Genomic DNA, 21,803 nt, shown 5'->3' with positions numbered 1-21,803 from the left:
TCAATAACAAAACTGTGTCAATGGATTTATACACTACCTGTTTTCATAGATGATTTGGAAGTGGCTTACTATATTAAAATACACATAGAAAACAACGAGATATCCCCTCACACCTGTTAGAATGGCTGTTATCAAAAAGACAAGAGTGGAGTGTTGGCAAGAATGTGGAAAAAAGGGAACCATCATGCACTGGTGGTGGGATTGTAAATTGGTGTAGCCGCTATGGAAAACAGTATGGAGGGTCCTGTCAAAATTAAAATAGGATTACCATAATGACCCAGCGATTTCACTTCTGGGCATTTAACCCAAAGAAAACAAAAATACTACCTAGAAAAGTTATCTGCACCCCTATGTTCATTGCCGCATCATAATAGCCAAGATATGGAAACAACCTAAGTGTCCATCGATGGATAAGTGAATAAAGAAAACTTACACACACACACACACACACACACACACACACACACACACACACACTGCAATATTATTCAGCCATAAAAAAAAGGAAATCTTGCCATGTGACAACATGGATGGACCTCGAGGGCATTACGCTAAGTGAAATAAGTCAGACAAAGATTTGGTCTTGCTTATGATCTCACTTATATGTGGAATCTAAAACAAAAACAAAAGCCAAAACCAAGCTCATAGATACAGAGAATAGATTGGTGGTTGCCAGAGGTGGGGGATGGAGGGTGGGCAACATGGGTGAAAGAAATAAAAAAATACAAGCTTCCAGTTATAAAAGAAATAAGTCTTGGGGAATCTAATGTACAGCACGGTGACTATGGTTAATAATACTATATTGCATATTTGAAAGTTGCTAAAAGAGTAGCTCTTCTCATCATAAGAAAAAGCAAACTTTGTCACTATGTGTGGTGATGGATACAACTAGACGTATTATGGTGATTGTTTCACAATGTATCAAAATATCAAATCCTTATGTTGTACTCCTGAAACTGATAAAATGTATATGTCAATTATACCTCAATAAAAACAATACACATGGAATAGGGGTGTATTCCATGGGGTGTGAAGGAGATAACGTCTGTGAGGATTTTTTCCAAAGGCACAATTCCAGGCGCAGTTCAAGGACTCAGACCAGGGCTGCGTGACTGATCTTCTCCCTCCCTCCTTTCCTTCGTGTCTTTATTAATTCATAGTTCAGCTGCTATTTATTGGAGCCTACGAGATGGCATTTATTGTGCTAGGTGTTGGGGATACAAAGATGCCCAAGACAATGGGTCCTACCTACAAGGAACTCGACATCCAACGCCAAGTGGCCCACCCAAAAGGAAAGACCATCCGAACGGGACTCGCACACCACAAACATATAAAAACACACATGATCAGCTGGACCGGATGTGGGCTCTGAGCCAGGCTGACGGGGGTGCCCTCTCTCCCTCTGAGTAAACTATAATCAATATTAATAACTATCGTTCAGGGTTACTGTGTGCCAGAGAGAAACAACAATGGTTAGCATTTATTGAACACTTACTCTGTGCCAGGCACTTTTCTTCTATTAACCCACTTAAAACCACAACCCTATGAGTAGATACTATTACCCCTGTCGCACCTATTGTGTAGAGGCACAGAGAAGTTGAGTGACTTGCCCCGGGCCAGGCAGCCTAGCAGCAGAGCCAGGCTTCACAGCCAGAGTCTGTGTTTGCAGAGCCCTGCACCTCAGCTACACTCAGCCGGGCCATGCAGTAGAATCAGCCGGGACGCTTTGGGAAAGTTTGGTGCTTTGTTCCCACTCTGGGAGATTCTGACACAGTAGGTGTGGGATGAGGACGAGAACTAAGTCTTCATGGGAGAGCTCTCAGGAGATCCTGACATGCAGGTTAAGAACCAATGGTGTTTAGATTAATGGTAGCGGTTATCATCAGAATAAGGGGAATGGGGAGGGGTTTAGAGAGTGGGTTTTGAGGGATGTGGTAGAATATTCTCAGAAAAATGTAGGTAAGGGCTCTCCAGGTGGGAGGAAGGGCAAGTGCAAACCCATAGGGAAACAAGTACATGAAATCCAGTTATATGTAAGCGTGAGCCAAGGCAACTGGGGGGTGGGGGGCCGGGGAAAGGAGGAGAGAGAGGGGAGAAGGCTGGGAAGGTGGGGCCACCAGGGCAGGATTAGGCACAGGGACAGGGAGAGCACCTGAATTTCATGCAAGGCAGACCAGAATTTGATCTCTAGATGGTCTGTATTTCAAAGCTCCTCTTTTTGATTTTGACGGATTGAAGGAAATGAACATAAGCAAGAAGAGGAAGGTCTCAATTTATATTTCATTTGGCCAGAAGCGTCCCAGAGCTTTCGGTGAGAGAAGAGAATAGATGGTTGAAAATTGAATGCACTGTGAAGTGGCTGTTATTTCACTGACTTCCTCGTTTGGGAAGAAAAAGGAGGAAGGAGGAGTATTTTCACAGCACAGGAAATGGAGGCAGAATTGGGGGGAAATCAATCTCTGTGGCTGGCCTTGCTGCCTGCAGAAGGCAGCCGCAGGCAGAGGGGCCCTAACTAGGGGGGTGATGCCCCCTGGGGACACAGAGTGTGGTGGCTATGCAGTGTGACGGGGGATGAGACACACCAAGAACAGGCGGCCTGGCATCTTTCGCAGGAATAAGGGGCTGCTTGCTACCTCCCAAGACCCCTGGCTTTCCTGAATATTCCATGCCTCCCTTCAAATGCTCTTAAGAAATGCAGACCTCTGTAAAATTCGACTGGGAGGAGACACTCGTCAGTTCTCATGATGGCTTGATGATCGGCAGGACTGTCACGATTGTGCTTTTGAGGCAGGAAAGCCTCTTATTAATCACAGTGCCTGACGTGCTTTAGACCACGGCGTGAGATGAGCCCCTGTGAGCCGCATTCTTGATTGGCGGCCCCGGGGACATGGTTGAAATTTCCAGCCCTCTTTATTTTATGCTGAGAGAGTCCGTTGAAGCTAGGCATGGCAGAGACTAGAAAGCACTGTCATTAGCTGGAAAGAAGCAAAGGCTGAGAAGCCAGCTCCCTCTGGGTAAAACATAGAGCTTGGAAATAAGCCACCTCATCAGCAGCATGAGCCCTGGGCTAGCCCTGCGCCTGTGGGAGGGGACCACATTCGTTACCGCATTTTATCTTCACAGCCACGCTCAGGCAGGAGCACTGTTAGTGTCCCCATCTTACAGATGGGGAAACTGAGGCTCAGAGTGCTTCTTCCTCAGAGACGCTCACCTGCTAATAAGCACCTAAGTCAGCATATGCAAAAGAGCGCATAAATATATCTTTCTCCAGGTTAAAGAAGAAGAATAAAATGAACGCCTGCATCTTATCTATCCAGATTGCAATCCAGAAAATGTTCAAGAGCTTAGAAATTCCCTGGCACCCTTGCCCAATCCCACGCTTCGTTCTTTGTGGTAGTTGCAATCTAGTTGTGGAGGGCACAGCTCACAGTGGCCCATGTGGGGATCGAACCGGCGACCTTGTTGTTAAAAGCACCCAGCTCTAACCAACCGAGCTAACAGGCCAACCCCCAATGTCCATATTTTTAAGCAGGACATTATTTAGTTCTGCCTGGCTCTGGACATCATATCACGGGCACATACGATGTGTATTCCGCCTTGGCTTGCTTCTTCCCTCAGTGTTATGTGGCCGTGAGTCATTCCTGCGGATGTACCTGCCTGCAGCTCATGGGTTTCTTTTTCATTGCTGCATAATATTCCATTGTGTGACTCTCCATAATTTATCCACTCATTCTACTCTTGATTTGGGTTGACTCCAGTGGTCTTTGTTTGTTTCATAGATAATACTGGGTCATGAGATATGCAATTCCTCAAGTTCCCTAAATAATACCAAGCTGTTTTCCAAAGTGTCTGTACCGGTTGACACTTCCATGAGTAGGGAGGGAGAGGTCCAGTGGCTCCACATACTCACAACACTTGGTTTTATCTGATTTTCCAAGTTTTCTGTCGCTATAGCAGGTGTGAAATAGTAACGGGTGGTTTGTTTGCATTTCCCTGATCATGAATAAAGTTTACCATTTTTTCATGTTTATAGACATTTGTGGTGCCTTTTCTGTGAAATTCTTGTTCCTGTCTTTTTCTTTTGCCTGTTTTGTTGTTGTTGTTGTTGTTGTTTGTTTGTTTGTTTCCCTATTGGCTTGCTTAACTTCGTACGTATAGGAGTCGGGACTCACTTTTTTAAAAATAAGGAACAGAAAGTCTTAATCTTAATATACACAAATTTGTCAATTATTCCCCCTATGGCTTGAGCTTTGGGAGTCTTGTGTAAGAAATGTTTTCTGTTGTCTTCTGAAAGTGTCACCATTGTCCTTTACATTTATGGTTTTAACCCAGCCAGAATTAATTTTTGTGTATGAATTTAGATACTCATTGTTTCAATGCCATTCGTTGAATAGTCCATTTTTCCAACTGATTTGCAAGGCCAGCTCTGTAATAAATCAAGTTTCCATAAACGTGTGAGTCTGTTTGTCAGCTCGCGGTTGCATTGCTTTGTTCAATTGCCTTAATTACTAGAGCTTTCTGACAAACATTCTTGATATACACGGTAATGTAGATCTTTCCACCTTTTTCTGCTTCCGAAATGTCAAAGCTCTTTAATTGTTGTATCAATTTTATAGTCTGCTTCTCATGTTTCACAAAAAAAACCTATTTGGATTTTGATGGTCATTGATTAAATTTATAGATTAATTGGGGGGAGAAAAAAAACATATTTACAATCCGGAACATGAATATTTTCCCAATTATTTAAGTTTTCTTTATTGTCCTTTAATAATATTCCATAATTTTCTCTGTAAAGCTCTAATACGTCTTTTGTTAGTTTATTGTTGGGTTTTTAAAATATTTTTGGATGCTATTATAAATGCTTTCATTTAAAAAAATTTCATTTTCTAGATTCTTATTGATAAGAGTATAGAAATGTAACTAATTTTTATCTATTCAATTTGTATCCAGCAAGTAGGGTCTCATTAACCCTAATGATTTATCTTTAGATGCTTTTGGGTGCAAATAATGACAAAATTTTCTTTCTTTCTGATCCCTTTCCTCTTGTTTTTCTACCCATGTTGCACTACGAGGACCTCCACTTCCAAGGTGGCAATCTTGGTTTTGCCATTAAGTATGAAGATATCATTAAATCCATATAATTTATTGGGTTAAAGAAGTTCCCCTTCGCACTAATTTCCTATCACTGTATAACAAATCACTCTACCTTTAATGGCGCAAAATAACACACATCTATTCTCTCGACTTCCACAGGTCAGGAGTGTGGGCACAGCCGAATCACGTGCTCAGCCTCATAAGAATGCGATCATGTGTGGGCCAGGGTGTGGTCTCACGTGGGGGCTCGACTGGCGAAGGTTTTTCGCTCCAAGCTCATTTAGATTGTTGACGGAATCCATTTCCTTGCAGTTCTATGACTGAGGGCCCTGGCTTCTTACTGGCTCCTGGCTGCCCTCAGCTCCTAGAGGCCACTCACACTTCCCCGCCACATGACCTCCTCCATGGGCAGTTCCCAACATGTCTACTTACTTCTCCAAAGTCAGCAGGAGACTCTCTCCAGCCCAACAAGACAGAGTCTTCTCTAACAAAACCTAATGATGGGAATGACATCCCATCACCTTTGCCATCTTCTATTGGCTGCCTTGCAGGTTGCAGGTCCCACCCACACTTAAGGGGGAAGAATAACCACAGGGTGATTCCACCCCACCTTCTATGCCTAGTTTGCTCAGTGTTTTGTTTTTGTTTTTTAACTAACCAATGTTGATTTTAATTAATTTTTTAAAAAACTATTATTATTAAAATTTTCTCCTTTGATCTGTTAATATGGTGAATTTCATTATTTTCTAATATGTACTTTAGGGGATAAACCAAATTTAATTATGATGCCTCCCCCGCCCCCATCTATTTCTAGATTTGGTTTGATAATAGTATGTTTAAGATGTTTGCTTCTACAGTCATAAGTACAAATGGTCTATAATTTTCTTGTACTGTCCTTATCAGGTTCTGATATCAATGCTATGCTAGCCTCATAAAATGAGTTGGGGAGTGGCCTCTTTTTTTTCTTATGTTTTGGAGAAAAATGTGTAAGATTAGAATGATTTTGCTCCTTGAATATTTGGTAGAATTTGCTGGTAAATCACCTGAGCCGGGCATTTTCTTTGTGGAAAAATGTTTACTTATTTATTTATTAATGATTTTATGCCTATTCTATATTTTGATTTCTTTTTGAGTAAGTTTTGATAAGTAATCTTTTTCTAGGAATTTCTTTTTCATTTATTTTCTAATATTCTCCTATTCTTTTTTCAGTGATCATAGCATCATTCCTAATATTATTTTGTATTTTCTCTCTCCTTTCCTGTCTCTTTTTGTTCAATCCTGCTAAAAGCTTATCAATTTTATTAGTAATTTCCAGAGGATCAACTTTTGGCTTTTTATAAAATCTTATCTCGTGTATGTTTCTTTTCTATTTAATTAATTTCTGTTCTTGTCTCTGTCCATTCTGCTTTCTTTAAAATTGCATTCAACTCATTTTGAGATGCATTTTCATTAAAGTTGTTTTATATTTTTAAAAATTTCCATTATGATTTGTGAATTATTTATAAGTATGTTTCTTAATTTCTAAAATTTTTAAGTTTTGGTTAAATTTTTTATTATGTGTTTATTTATTTATTACTGATTTTTTAGTATATATTGCATTGTAGCCAGAGAATGTTGTTTGTGTGGTACCAGTCCTTTAAAATTTGTTGAACTGGCTTTATGGCTCATTAAATGATCACTTTTCATTAACATTCTGTGTACTTGGAAAAAGTCTGTACTATAGATTTTATGATTATTAATTATACCATTCAAATGTTCTATGTCCTTTCATATTTTTCTGCCTTATCTTAATCAGAGGGATGTGTTATAATTTCCTACAATGATTGTGGGTTTGTCTTTGTTTTGTTGTAGTTCCATAAATGTTTTATGTATTCTGAGGCCAAGTGATTAAATGTATCATGTAAATTTAGAATTGTTATATTTTCTTGGTGAACTTAGTGCTTTTTACATTAAAGTCTATTTTCCCCGATATTTATGTAGCTACACCCACTTTCTTTTGGGTAGAATATACTTGGTGTATATTTTTTAAATTTGCACTTTTCATTTTTCTTTATCTTTGTTTTAGATGTGTCTCTTCTAATTGGCATTTATTTGGCTAATTTAAAACATTTGGTCCAACAATCCTTTTCTTTTGCCTGGAACATTTAGTCCATTATTTTCATTGTAATTACAAAAATATTTTGATATATTGATTCCATTTTGTTTTGTCCTTTTAATTAGTTCCATCTTTTCTTTCTCCTTTTGAAATGATTTTTTTCCTCAGTTTTTCAGCTTCTACTATTAATAGTCTGGAAGTTATAGGCTCTATTTCAATTATGTTATCGATGACTTCATAATTGTAATTATCAAACTCTGAAGTTCTCCATACACACCTTCCTTCCAAACCTTCCCAGATCACTCTTACTCCACCCAGCATCCCCACCTGACTGATACATCATTGCCTCTTTAGTCTCTTGTAAAAACCAGTTGGCTCACTTAACAGAATCTCTTTCTGGGGTTCCTTCCTTTCTCCATCACCCTTCTACATTGGAGGTCAAGATGCACAGAGTCAATTTTGACACTCCCAATTTTCTTGTTATCCTATTTTATTTTTGTGTTTTAAATTTTTCAGTGTCAGAACTACTTGATAGGCATTTCCCTTTAGTTTTCATTCTGGCTACTCCCCTGGGAAATAAGATACGTGTGCAGAAGTTTGGTTCTTCTCCATTAGGACTGCTTATGCTGGGTGTGGCAGAAAAATCCACCTCTAAATGGCTTCATTATAAAGCGAAGTTAGTGGCTCAGGTACTTAAAAGATTCAGAGGCCCCGAGAATGTCACCAAGGTCCTCATTTCTCCCTTCTCCCCTCTGTTTTCTGTGTAGTGGCTTCATCCTCATATTCTGCATAGTGTATCCCTGTCAACCCCACCTGCTCCCATCATGGAACAAAATGGTCACCTCAGTTCCTGCAAAATCCTTACCTTACACCATAACTTCCTGGGGAAGACTGTCTTTTCTGGTAGCTGCTACCCACGCCCTGAGCTCTGGGATTCATCTGCTCCCATGGCCTGACTTGGGTCAGGTGCCTACCATTTGGCCAGGGTGATGAGGTGCTCTAATTGGCTTAAAGCTGCCACAACCCACCATGGGTCTGCAAGTAGGATTAATCCCACCCAAATGCATAGTGGAGATGGGGGAAGGGTGAATTCACCAAATTTAAATCCATGTGCCATTGGCTGGGGAATTGGGGAAATGGGTGCTGCAGATGGAATGAGGCAACGTCCTCTGTAGCTTTCTCTCACCATATTCCCCAGGATGAAAACAGAGGATGTCAGCTCCTTTTGCAGATGTTCAGGCAATGCTAGATGATTATTTTCTCATTTGAACCAAAACTAAACAGGGTCCTAGGTTGCCACACTTGTGAGTCAAGTAAACATTGCATTGTCATTCTTAGAAAAAAATTCTCTAGGAAATCCTAAGTATAAATCCATTAGGATTCCTAAAGTCTGAAGTTCAGGCTGTGCTGTGTAGCTACCTTCTCATTCCCAGTGGTGGGAGGTGAGGAGGGTGTTGGAAGAAAGGGCAATTGAATCACGGTGCACAGGAGCTCACAGCACACCTGACATTTCCCCTGATGAGTGACTGGGGTGTGGGTGCCCCACTGCTGTACGTTTTCTCTCTTGAGAAATACTTGATTGCTTTAAGTGATACCCCACTGCTGGAAGTAGGAGGCAGAACAGATTTGGAAAGAAGCTTTACTTAAGTAAAGAGGAAATTGCCCGTAGGCAGCGCCATCATACTGCATTTTTTCCTACCTTTTTTCTTCTCCAGGGGACAGGATTGCATCATAAGAGATGCGATTAAGGGTGACTTGTCCCCCCAAAAAATAAACTGAAAATTTCAAACTCATGCTACAAAAAAAAGAAAGAAAAAGATTAAGCGAATTTGGTTAATCTTCATGTGTTATTTGCAGTAGTGACTGAAATAAAGATTAATAACCTTGACCGCTATTAGCATAATCCACTCTAATACTGGGTATAAAATTGCATCATTTTAATAATCTAATTTAATGTTCCCGAACCAGTGGGGGTTTTGGTAGATTTGCAAGTATTAGCTCTAAAGTCTTTAAAGGCAGATACATTTGAAAATGATCAACGCCTCTGGAATATAAAATACACAGTGAATTAATTTCACCGGTCGCAATATGCATCTTTGTTTTCAGTGAGAGACTGATAATGTGAGGTGTGTGTGAGAACATGTGCGTATGTGGGAAGCAGGGCTTTTTATTTTTCTCTAATATTTGCAAAATCGATAACGAATTGTGGAGATGACTCTCGGAGGAACACGAGCTTCTGAGGGGGCCTTGGCTTTCCACACCAGCACACAAGGATTCTCAGCACGGCGTGGCAATGCGCCCGTCCAGCTTCTGCCCTAATTCTCTGCTTGATTTTGGGGAAATCACTCCTCTGGCCTCTCCTTTCCTGTGTGGAAGGTAAGAGACATGACATATGGACAGGCCTTTTCCAGATGCCTGAGGAATCTGAGTCTGTAGCTGAATCTGTGGCTGTAATTCTGTCTGACCTGCAGGGCGTGCTCTTACAGGGCCAGGAACTTAGCGGAATTGTCCAATTCGGAACACAGAGCTTACCTTTGAGTTCTAAAGTCCTGGTTTTCCAGCTTTCACAGCTATGCGGAATGTAGTAATGAGTCAAGTTCTCTTTAATGTAGAAGACATGGTATTTAATGGTTAAATATAGATAGGAAAAGGTCGATGCATGTAGCCTGGCGGGCTACCCTGTTTTTGTGTTAGGTTCAGGGACACACCTGAGGTATTTTTAATTTTAACCTTTTTTTGCCTAATGAAAAATGTCTGGGGAGACCTCCCCCGCCATCCTTGGCCAGAGCAGAGACCAAAGAAAGACGTTAAGCCCAGACAGACCCTGTGCCAGGGGAAAGCATCAGGCTGCAGCAGTGAGGCAGAGAAATACTGAATGAAGAATAACCTGGCAGCGTCCTTTGCCAAGATGTGTGATGCCTGAATGCAAATTAGCACAGGCTTATGGGTCCAGAACTGAAAAGAAACAAGGGCGAGGTGGAAAGGCATGGAGCTTCAACCAAACCACCATCTTTCTAAATAGCTTGTCGCCCCAGACTTCCTCCCCACGGCTCCTTACCCACTCAGGGGAAGGGCCCTGAGTTGACTTAGGAGATTGGCCCTGGGGAGGGTAGAGATTTTGGGGAGCACTGACCGGGCTGGGCACTGGGGAGGCTCTCACCTTAGCAAGTTCTGGAGCAATGCTCAACTTTGGGTGCCCCTTAGAACAACTGGGGGGGGGGCTTTGGGGAAGTGCCCAGGGGCGACTGACACTCTACCTCCTCCAGGGGGCTGGCTTGGGTGTTTTCAAAAGCTTCTGAGATGATTCTGGTGTGAAGGAAAGGTGGGGCACCTTTGCTCCGATAAATGGAACGATCAGTATTTAACTGCCTGGTCCTTTATTTCAACACAGCTGCAAGTGTGCCTTATCACATATTCTTGTTGATAAACAGCCGCTCACCTTACGAAAGGGTCTCACTTTCTTTCCAGGTTGTTAAAACTGGGCTAGGTGTTAAACACACTCATGTGTCTGCGTGCTGGCAGGGCCAGTCTCTTTAGTGAACTGCCATCAACACCCGGGCAAACCTAGCCTGGCTCAAAGAGGTGATTTTCCCAGGGGTCTCTGTTTCCAATGTAAATGAAGATTTCCTTCTTAAAACATTCTTGTTTTCACAACTGCAACATAGGGAAGAAGAGCAAATTAAAGGAAACCAGCCGCTTGCATTTTTGGCTTTTGGTTTGAGTCAGTTCCCTTCTTGTTTTTATTTAATACCATCATATCATTATCAGCATTTGCTAGAACATGTTTAAAAAGCCCTTTCTCTCCAGCTGCAGTTTCAGGGGAAGTGGCAACGGCCGCAGATTCAGCCCACCCTCCGTGGCACACGCGAGAAGATGCCATCTCCCACGCAGACCTCCAAACCTGCAGGCCAGCCCACCACCCACATCCCAAACACCCCCAGCCTGGATCTCGACCACACGTGGTCAACACACATTCTTGGTCTTACTCATTCAAAGGTGGCCAGCAATAAAATTTGAGCCATCAGGTTTCCGCTGATTCCCAAAATGCACCCGGAAATCCTAGGCTGGTTTTTCAGTTTAACTCCTGACTGAGGCGAGTCACTCACTGCTCGGTTTTCTCCAACTCAATTTTCCCATCTGGATAATGGGAATTGTACTGTCGCCCCCCCCCCATATCCCCCTTCACAGGGTGACAACTAACGTACTGATAGCTGAGGTCCCTGGATGAAAGGTATTGTTTGTCAGTACAAAGTTATTGTTTAGTAATCACCGAAAAAGTTATTATTTAGTTATAATCACCGAGTTGGTGAGTATACCCATTCATAAGGAACTTTTGGAAGAGAGCTTTAAGGAATGGACAGCAGCAGAAATGTAACTAGATATATTTTTGAACATATTTCTTAGGTCTTGCTAACTTAGAAAAAGTCCCCAAATACTAGATACTGTTTCTGAAAGCACCTAAATTACATTCTTCTTCACATTTTTTTGTCTACAGCTACAAATTTTGGGGGAAAGGTGAGGGTCTGAGGGTGTCAGTTTGGGGAACTGGATTTCCCTTCTCCTGGATGCCAGCCTTTCTTGGTCATGAATGTGGCTGTGGCTGGTGGGGGGGCAGCTGGAGAAACCTGGTGTCCTGCTCCCCTCAGACCGTTTGCAGTGTCTCTTCTGATTGACACTGTGAACGGGGCATTACCTCTGGCCCCGCCCTGGCTGCCGTGTGGGTGTCGTCACTTAGGCAGGGAGCTGGGGAGGAGAGATAGTTGGTTTAGAGAAGCAACATGCCTCCTTGAGCTCACAAGTAAGCTCAAGCTTTGGCTAAGGTGGAGAGGGTGATTGAGACAGGTGATTGGATTATTGTAGAACGTTCCCTGGGCCCCCCCTGCTGGCCTACTGAGACAGGTTCGCACCTGGTTCAGGGAAGAGGACGTCCCATTTGACCTTCTGTGACCGCTACTGAAAAGGAGCAATAGTTAGGGTGGATCGAAACCCCATCCCCTTGAATTTAGTCTGCCTCTTGCCACCAAAATCACGCATCGTATGTAAAGGCCAGGCCCTACCTGATGTGTGAAGACTGGACAAGATTTCTGCTGTTGCATTATGGGGGCCACAAAAATGGATTACAATGGAATTAGCAAATCACCTTAACCACTCCCGCCGAGGGAAAACAAAGTTGCTGAAACAGAAAAATGTTTGCCAAAGGAAAAATCAGTTTCCTCTTTGGTGACCTCAGAAAGCGTACCACAACTCCATTCAAAACCTTCAGGCACTTGACTTTTTTTTTTTTTTTTTAATATCCTTTACCTTTTTAATAAAAAGTAAAAAACAAACAAAAAAATAACATCAATGTCCTGAATAGAGCCTCTCTATGTAAAGGTCTAACTAAACAAATAAACATAGGACCAGACAAGAGAAATGGAGCTGCAAATAGCAATATAATATACTATGAAGCGTTTATATGTGTATGTATATATTATATATGAATGTGCGGGTATGTGTGTGCACCTATGTATAAATATGTAAATATTTGCCTACATACGTCACACACACACATATATTTATACTGACCTCTTTAGATTGAAGTCCAAGGCACTTTTTACAATGAACAGGTTAAAGCCATTAATTTAGGACATAACTGTTTCTGGGTACATATCGATTTATGGCGTCAGTATCACAGTTCCCATCTTCCCTTGCCCACCTAGTTGTGTCTCTGGTTGGTGTAATGAGTAAGAGAACCGGTAAGAAGAGGTTAGGAATGTTTCTAGATGGTTAGACTAATTCTTCTGCTAGTTTCCTCTAGGGAGGAGTGTTCCAGCCAGCGGAAGGCGGAGTTTCCCATGGAAGGAACACTTATTTCTACCTATGCTGAGCAGACGCCCAGCTGACTTTCGGGGGGACCTGCCCTGAGGCGCCATCTGATAGACTGATGGCCCTGCCAACACTGACTGAAATGAAAAACCTAAGAAGGGGTTTGGAAGTGGCCCGAGGCTACGAAGTATCTTAAGAAATCAGACTGGAGAAAGACTCGAGTGGAATGTTCAGATGCACTTGTTTTTACTCCTTCTGATCCCACGGCACGTGTACCTCATCGAATAATCCCGAGAGTGAGGGTCAAGGAAGAAACGGTTTAATTTTCTGATTATTAATAATGTTGGTTACCCCTGCTGTGTGGTGAGGCCAGTGCTTCTCGATATTTAACGTGCATATGGGTCACCCGGGGATCTTGTTAAAATGCCAAATTTGATTACGTAGGTCCGCTGTGGGGCCTGAGACTCTGCATTGCTAACAAGTTTCCAGGTGACCCGAATGCTCCTGGTCTGTGGACCACACTCTGTGTAGCAAAGGTTAGCAGATAGCCGGCCAGACACCTGAATGATTGTCAACAGGTCTGCTTTCCCCAAATCTGGAATTTGTATGGGTTTCCTTGATCTAGATTAAATAAAAACTTTGTGTGTGTGTGTGGGGGGGGGGAATCAGAATATATTCACTCTCTATACAAGTCTTAGTCTGAGAAGTGCTAGAAGGGAAAGCAAAGAAGACAGCTTTCTATGCAGTCGCAGGAAAATATGGAGAGACAAATCAATTACCACCAGCACATTCACCAGTCAATTATAAAATTGAGAATAAACTGATTTCCATCACCCAGTGAGTGAGCAGCCTGCAAAACAACAGGTGTCCTGGGGTTCTGATGGCTTTGGTGGAGCCCATCCTAACGCCTACTGTCTTGTAACCGAGGAGCGGTGCAGACACGGAGAGAATTCAGCTCAGTAAGGACAGAATGGGTGTCAGTAAGGACTGAGTTAGGTGTCAGCTGCCACGCAGGCGGAAGGGAGCTGGGCAGTGAGGTATTTGTCTTTCAGACGGCATGGGTGACAAATCTCAGTAAGGCCCAAGCCTTGTCTACATTTAACCTCAAATACAGGGGAGTTTGACAGGATTCCAGCCTTGTTCCCAGGAGAAAAGCTTTTGTTCTGCATTCTCAGTTATCTGTGTGGGTTTTCAGAGTCTGGGAAGGGGAGAGACGTGCACGCTCAGGGAAGCCTACCCTGACGCTACTTGGGGGCACCTGTACGACACTGCCCCAAATACAAATGGGGGTCCTCCTTGGGGGCAGGCCCATTGCCTTTAGAAAACCTGTTCTGTAAAACACATCTTGTTTTTATCTAGTTCCTCAGGTCACTCAGAGGAGGGAAGTGAGAAATTCGACATGTATGTCTCAACTGCTACATTAGAAGAAGAGGGCAATGTCATAGTTGCTTAGGTAGAGAATTGTCCCCAATTTTGCCAATAAAGGACAACACCTGATTGAAATGTCTTGCCTCCCAGCTCGAATAAACTAGCAGCAAAGGAAGCCTGGCTCCCTGCAGGGTCTTGCTGTGTGAGTCCTGCCCTCTCCCCATTCCCTTAGGAGCTGTGCTCGCCTTGTCACCTTCTCGGGGACAAACGTGTGGAGACCTCACTCCCTCCAAGGTCCTGCCAACTCAGACAGGGACATCCAAACCCTGGGCTCTCACAGGGCCGGGGAAAGTGGAATTCCAATCCAGGTTGTACTCTGACATAGAAACACGTAGGCCTAGAATTTTGAGTCTTTGGTGTCACAGGAGAACGAGACTCTTCCTGGTGCCCAATTCTGACACTGCCAAAGCAAAAGCTGGTTGGCTGAGTTGGAGACCTATAACTTATGTAATGGGGCCTTTGAATTTATATGGAAAGAGCCTGTACTTTTATTGAACTGGCTTTGCACAGCTCCTAAAGGAGTGATGGCTTTTAAAAACCTCTTCTGGAATGGCTTGATAGAATTTAGGGCAGAATTGTTCTTCTAAGCTCAGAATAATGTTCTTCTGTCTCTAAGAGTCAGGTCTTGGAGAAGTAGAATATAGCAGTTCTGTCGGCTGAGGACCCTGGGTCGTGGGGTCAGGCAGTTACTAGCACTGATGTACTCAGAGGCAGTCATTGAGAGAGCGGTCCGGCACTGAGACAGCGGGCTGGCACTGGACCTGCTAAAGACTAGTTGGATACAAAATGTTAATTGAAAGTTACAATGTATTTTGTAATATAGCAATATATTTCATATTTAAAATAAACTGTTATGCTTTCTCCTATCATTAAAAAGTAGCAAGCGGTACAGAGGCAAGATGCAAATTTGTATCGAAGCTCATCTGATTCTGAATATAAACACTTCAGTTTCTGAGTTTGCCATGAAAGTGTTTCCTCCATCGACATCCTGTCACTCTCTTTTGGTGTTCGCTTCTGGTCAGTGCAGAATGAGAGTCTGGGACCAAAACGGAGTTGCTGCGCCCTTAAAAAGTGTGTCTGATGAAGGTGGGTCGGTCCTGGTTGAGATTCAAAAACTGCAACCATGTGACACAGTTAGAGACTGTCCTTTATTTCCTGTCCTTCTTCTGAGAATCTGGATGTTGGCTGTTCCAATCAGATTCATATTTGATTTGTCACTGAATTTTTTATTTTTATTTTTTTGGCTATAGATTCAGCATCTCTTTGGGAACCTAACTTCAGGTTGGTGTTGAATTTTGTGCTTTTCCTCCACCAGCTTGGTTGGTCGCAACGTCTCTTGTTTATTTCAACACATGGTCCAGGAATAAGAGTACAGCTTCCAGAATGCATTTCTCAGGTGTGTAAACAAGTGTCGCAGGGCACTTGGCACCTAGATTGGAGGTCATACGTTGAAGATTTGACAATGGTTTTGTTCAGAGGGAACTCCAGTTCATGTTGGGGTGCTTCCAGTAATGGTGTAAGAAAAAAAGATCACAGTTATATTTTTCTCTATCTGTATATATTTATATGCCATTGCACTGGGTACTTTTTACTAAGTTTCGGTCTAGTTCAGTAAAAAATCTACATATGACTCATCTGGCAGGCATTTCATGTTAATTTCGATTCATGCAGCCTGGCACAAGCTCTCAGGATGAAGACCACTCACCTATTCTCTACACCAGAGGCAGACAGTTAATTCTGCCATCTATCCCTGCAGCTCTCCTTTCTCAGTGGTACCGGTGGTCCCATTCCCATATGATTACTTCGGCGGAAGTAGAGAAGGAAGGGGGACTACCCAGGGTGTCCTCCAGCTGTCTAACTACAGAGGGGAGAGAGAGGCAGGTCGGGTCTATCAGGAAACCTCCAGGTAGCTGCCGAAGGCACTGAAACCGAGGGCAGCAGAGTCACCAGGGACCCCAAAATGACCACTAACGGAGCCTTTACGTGCTTCTAAGCAACTTCCAGGGAAGTAGGATGATGGTAGAGAACCGGGGACACGTTTTAGGATTTCAAAGCAGTACCTTAGAGGAGTAACCTACTGGTCGTGCAATGACTCATACCGTCAGTGGTGGGGCTGTGATGGAGCAGCAGCGTTTGTTCTGGGGTGGAACACTGATTCTCAGTTTGGGGTGCTCTGTTTGTCAAGGTACACTCTGCGGAGGAGAGAGGGCCTGGCATGGTGTGCCCCCCCCCCCGTATTTCTCCCTGCTCATCTCATTACCTGGTTGATATATAACAATTGCTTTTTGGTAACATAGATTGCATCCAACCGCACCACAAAAGTGTGGGCTAGACAGAGCTGGTCTGGGTCGCTGTCGATGACAACAGTGATTCCATTTTGCTAAATCTATCGAATACTTTGTACTTAAGAATACGAACTGGTCTCTTCATCTTAAGGACAGGTAAACTGAGGTATTAATTGGCCAAAGATGTGGGTCCCGTGGTAGCGTTTTATTTCTTCTGATTCTGAATCTCTAGTTTTCTTCTTTGCCACAATTACTTATTGACAAGGAAATTACTGGAAATCTAAGGGGGGAATCCTCAACTATATTCAAATCATTGTTTCCTCCATGCTATTCCTTCGTGTCCTTAAATAAGTGGCAATGGCTTGCACTTGCTCGTCACTTTAGGATTCATTTGCACGTACGTTTTCTACAGCTCCTGCGTCATGAGACTTGTGTTACACCACCGGTCCCTGCTGAGGTCAGATGGTAGTGCTGACTTGGGCCCTTACCTCTCCTCTGCTTTTGGGTTATAGTAAGCATTTCTAGAGGCATGAATTCATGAAGTTACATGTTATGGGGATGGCAAGAGCAGTCCACGGATACTTTATGACAATTTATGCATGATGATCACCCATGGGTGGCCTTCGAGCCAAGCGGGATTTTTATTTGGACTTCAATCTAAGGAGGAGAGAGCCCCTAGTCTGGTATAATTTACCAACTGATGCTATGTCCTGAAATCCCACTGAGATCAGTGGTCCTAAAGTATCACAGTACACCCCTGACTTTACAGTACATGAAGCTATATGGCTTAAGCGATGAGGGGTGGCCCTGCATTGTTAATTCAAGTGTCTAGACATTTTAGGGAACATTAGGGAACTCGACCTCTCCCTATGTTATTGGAAAAGTTATAGTAGGGGCTCTGTCACTGGGTCAGCCTTCCAGGAGTGGGCAGAACTCAATCAGTGCAGTATTGGAGTGAGGTGATTGTAATTCATAGTTTTTACCCACGGCCAATTCTTGGGTAGATAATCAAACCTCCTCTACCATCCAACTTGAAAATAAGAAACCAGAAAGCATGGCATGCAAATCTACCTGCCCCCTCTCCCATCTGACTGTGACGCTGAGGCACAGAATTAGCCAAAAGTGGGCTACAGGAGGGACAGCTGGGTGAGCGACACCCTGGGCAGCCAACGCCTAGGTCATCCAGGGTTGATTGTACTTGCAGGAGAATGGGTTGCTTCACACACAAAGCACAGAGAAGCAGCCCTCCATTTACCATTGCAGGATCAACATGCAGATTCGATCCTGTTGAGGGGAAAGATTATTCTTTTGCCAAGGACAAAACCATACATAGTTATTGCACTACCAATAGGTCAAGTCAAGCTGCAAATGCCCATGTGTTTCTAGGATGCCAGTGGCTGCTAGACACAACTCCAGCTACTCCCTTTGCTCGTGTAGCTGGCTTTGTCTTTGGGGCATTCGCAAGTGTATGGCACTAACGACGGGTTAAAGAATTATCCGCAGACCGCATGGATCTATGATAGTCTGTGCACACTTTTGGGCAGGGGGTTGGCAGTGGAATCTTTCGTGTCGTTTACTTGAAATGAAAACGAAATCACGGTATGTGTGCACATGCACACGCGTGTGCACACACATGACAGGGTTACAGCAGAATGGAAAGGGCGAGTAGGAATGAATAGTTAAGGGCTGCAGGTTTGGCACACTCAGCTTGACTTGTCAGTGGTCTTCACTGTGTGAAATGGAACCGATGCCACAAAGAAACTGCATGGTTATTTCATCTGTTTTTATATTCAGCGAAACTGTCACTGAAAACAGGAGCACCATTCTTGGGACATAGAGAAGGAGAGGGATCTTTCAGACAATCAACAGTTAAAAGATCCAGCAAAAAAATAAAAATAAAAAAGCCAACAGCAAGTGCAGCGTCTGTGCAAAAACAACCAATGAAAATCTTCAAAGGAATTGTCAAAAAAAAAGGTGAGGCCTTTAAAAGAACCGCAAGAGCAACAAAAAGAGACAAAAGAAGTTGAGCAAGAGATCTGATCTTGAAAGAGTGGCCTTAGTTCTAAGGTCGTCTACATTTTACTGACTCCTTTTTCCTTAGAGGACGAGGCCCAGTGCTGCAGAAGGAAACTCTCCACAGCTAGGCACTGCCTTCGGAATGGCGACGATGTCCTGTGTGCAGGGAAACCACCAGGGCACCCATACACACATAGCACCCTGGTACTTCACCCTGAACAGATGAAATACTCCATGCAGGGTCATGTAACTCCCACAAGCAGAAGCCAAAGAACTCAGAATGAGAAAGGGATGGATAACACAGTGGCTTTTACATCACAAATGCCGTGTGTGGTTAGATGAGGGAGCAATGAGAAGTTTGTATCCACAGGCCTCTCCCCACAACGTCTGTCACTACTCTGAACCTCGATGGTTCTGAAGTCTCTTGGAGTTTGAGATATATTAGAATAGTTTTTGCACCAAGTTTTAACATGGCATGGTAGGGACAGGCGACTGACACATCCAAGTCCTCTTACCCTAAGGGCTGCCTTGATTCTCACAAGCTTTCCGGTCAGGTAGAAGGGACCACCGGGGCCACCCACCATCACTTTTCTTTCCCGCTCAGCAGCTCTCAGGTCAGGCACTTGACCCTTTTACACTCCTAACACCTGGGCCTGGAAACCTGTTGCTGGATAAACCTAGCGGAGCCCGCCCCCAGACAATACTTCTATTCACTCAAGTGTCATGGGGTTGCCTGTCTGTGCACGTGTGCACACACGTCCTGTGTGCCTGCCCTCACTACACACACCTGGTCACGTGCTCCATAGGGTATAAGCAGAAAACCCTGCAAAGCTGTTTGTCTTAGAAGGCCGCCTATCCCTCCAGAATGCCAACAATTTTAGCTTGGCATTTGTCTCAAACCAAGCGAGCACGGGGCACAGTCAGGGCGAAGCAACCTGCACTGCACCTTCCGTGAAGCTCCGAATACGGCCAAAGCCAGCTAACTCCCCGAACCGAAAGCACCCACATTCGGATTCAAACGGCCTCGACACACATTTAGAGGGAGCCTACTGTGTGCAGGGTAAGGTACCAGGTCCCTTTTTAGTTGGGTCATGTTCAAACAAGAAAAGACCTGGGTTGAATGTGGGACGTGTGTGTGTGCACACGTGCGTGTGCGCTTGCAAACACACAGGTTTATATGGGTATTAATATTGGATGGAAAACCTGGCTTTTTATTTTTCTGTCCCCCCCACCCCATCTAAATTGGGTTTGATGATTATATAAGGAATAGGAGGAAAGAATGTCTGTTTTGGCAAGCTGTGGGCAACTTTCTTTTCCTTTTGTCATCCAGAGGCTTCCTTAGACAAAAGGAAGAGAGAGGTGGGCTCCAGGCCCTCGGTGGTGAGAAGCCCACCCCCCCAAGCTGGACACACCCCTCCCCCAGCGGGACCCTCTTCTGGGCGGTTGACTGTTGGCTCCGTCAGTGCATCTGACCCCCCATCCCCCGTGTGAACACCTGAGATTGAGTGTGGACTCCTGTTCTCCACCAACTCTGCAGCCAGGCCCCGCCACACGCGTCGCTTCCTGTCATCTCCGCTTCCTGCTCCCAAGTAGAGGCACCTGAACAGAGATTAGATTTCTGGTTTCAAGGCAGATCGAACCAAGCACGCCGAATGAACACGAGTTGGTGAGTTAGCTCGGTCTCTCTTCCTCACGTTCCCTGGTCTCCATGTTCCTCAATGGAAAGTGACCAGGAGAGAGTTGATTTGCATCTTAAGACCTATGGGCGATGCTTCTGGAGTGGGGGGGTTTATTTAGCAACTGCTTGAACTTGTGTACGGGGTGGGGAAGGAGGTGGAGCTGACCCCGATCGGGCTGTCGGAGAGCGGGGTGCGGGTGGTGCCCACTGCCACGCTGACGCCACGGGCCTCGGCGATGGCAGACAGGAGCTGCTGCTGCTGCTGGCACAGGGTGTCCACCAGCAGCAGGGGCAGGGAGTTCAGGCTGGTACTGAGCTGCTCCAGCTTAGACTCCAGGCCTCCGATCTGTTTCTCCAGGTCTTCGCTCCGATCGTTGAGTTCTGTAATTAAGTCGTACATGACGTTCTGCATCTGTGTGGAGAGGCAGAGGGACGAGAGACGGAGAGGACAGGTCACCACAGAGGAAGCTGCCGTGGGAAAGATGGAGACCGCTCCAGGGGACAATGGGAGCAACTTCCACACCGGCCGTGACTCATGCGGCTGAGGAAGGGGAGGCAGCTCACTTTTCTGGAGACGTGGAGCCTCAGGGGCACAGCGGGCTGTTCCCTCCATCGTTACAGCAGTAATGCAAATTAATTACAAAAAGATAGCTGAAAATACGTGTAATGGAAAAGCAGCGGCACTTTTTCTTAGGCAGAGCGAGTCCCATGTTCTTACTACACCCAGCCTCTCAGCTTCTACGGCGCTGGCGCCTGAAGTTACAGGAAGGCACCGTGGTGGGGCATGGAAAAGGCAACAGCTTCTAAGTGCTAGGCTCTGACCACGTGTGCCGCTCACCCACCAGCGTGCCTTCCCGCAGGCCTCTTAACCTCGCCGAGCCTTGGTGTCCTTATAAACTAGGAGTTAGTAACAACTACACATACTTAGGAGGCTATTGTCCCCCTGCCCATTTTCAATGCACAGTGTCCAACCTGACTCATGCCTTGGGCCGGAGCTCAGTGAAAGCAGCTGCCTCCCCGAGGGGCCGGCCCCGGCCCGGTCGATGAGAAAGCACATCGCCTCAGTCTGAGATGTCCCGATGGGCCAGTCAACCTCCCGTGGGTCGGCCGAGGCCTTTGTCCATGGATCGGATCACAGTTCAAACGCTCCCTACTTCCTGACAGGTGTCCCCAGTACACCTGTGCTCAGTGGTGTCCCCTGGTGGTCCCGGGACCCACCCAATCACCACTGCTCCCTGCACATCCCATGCCTGACAGCCTTGCCTTCTCAATGACACCTCCCCGGACTCCTGGCTCAATAGGCACCTTGTCCCCACCTCCACTGCTGACCCCGCCCACCCTGCTCAACTCTCTTCTGTCTTTCCTACGGCCTTCCAACGCACACACGAGCTGAAATGCTGTT

General features: G+C 44.7%; 1 protein-coding gene across 4 annotated transcripts in view; it reads right to left on the bottom strand.

Moving 5' to 3' along the window:
• Positions 1–6,898: 6,898 nt before the first annotated feature.
• KCNN3 (potassium calcium-activated channel subfamily N member 3) overlaps positions 6,899–21,803 on the bottom strand; it is a 149,747-nt gene continuing 134,842 nt past the window's right edge. For 3 of the 4 annotated variants that reach the window (XM_081026253.1, XM_081026251.1, XM_081026254.1), the window contains exons 8-9: positions 20,219–20,813; positions 6,899–15,924 (exon numbers count right to left, since the gene is read on the bottom strand). In XM_081026253.1, the coding sequence (XP_080882379.1) occupies positions 20,517–20,813 (297 nt within the window). In that variant the 3' untranslated portion in view covers positions 6,899–15,924; positions 20,219–20,516. The remainder of the gene's footprint in view (positions 15,925–20,218; positions 20,814–21,803) is intronic. The other variant, XM_081026252.1, reaches the window with a different exon arrangement.

Source organism: Rhinolophus hipposideros (assembly GCF_964194185.1).
Source record: "Rhinolophus hipposideros genome assembly, chromosome: 19".
Taxonomy (NCBI): Eukaryota; Metazoa; Chordata; class Mammalia; order Chiroptera; family Rhinolophidae; genus Rhinolophus; species Rhinolophus hipposideros.
This window is presented reverse-complemented; position numbering and strand designations above follow the sequence as displayed.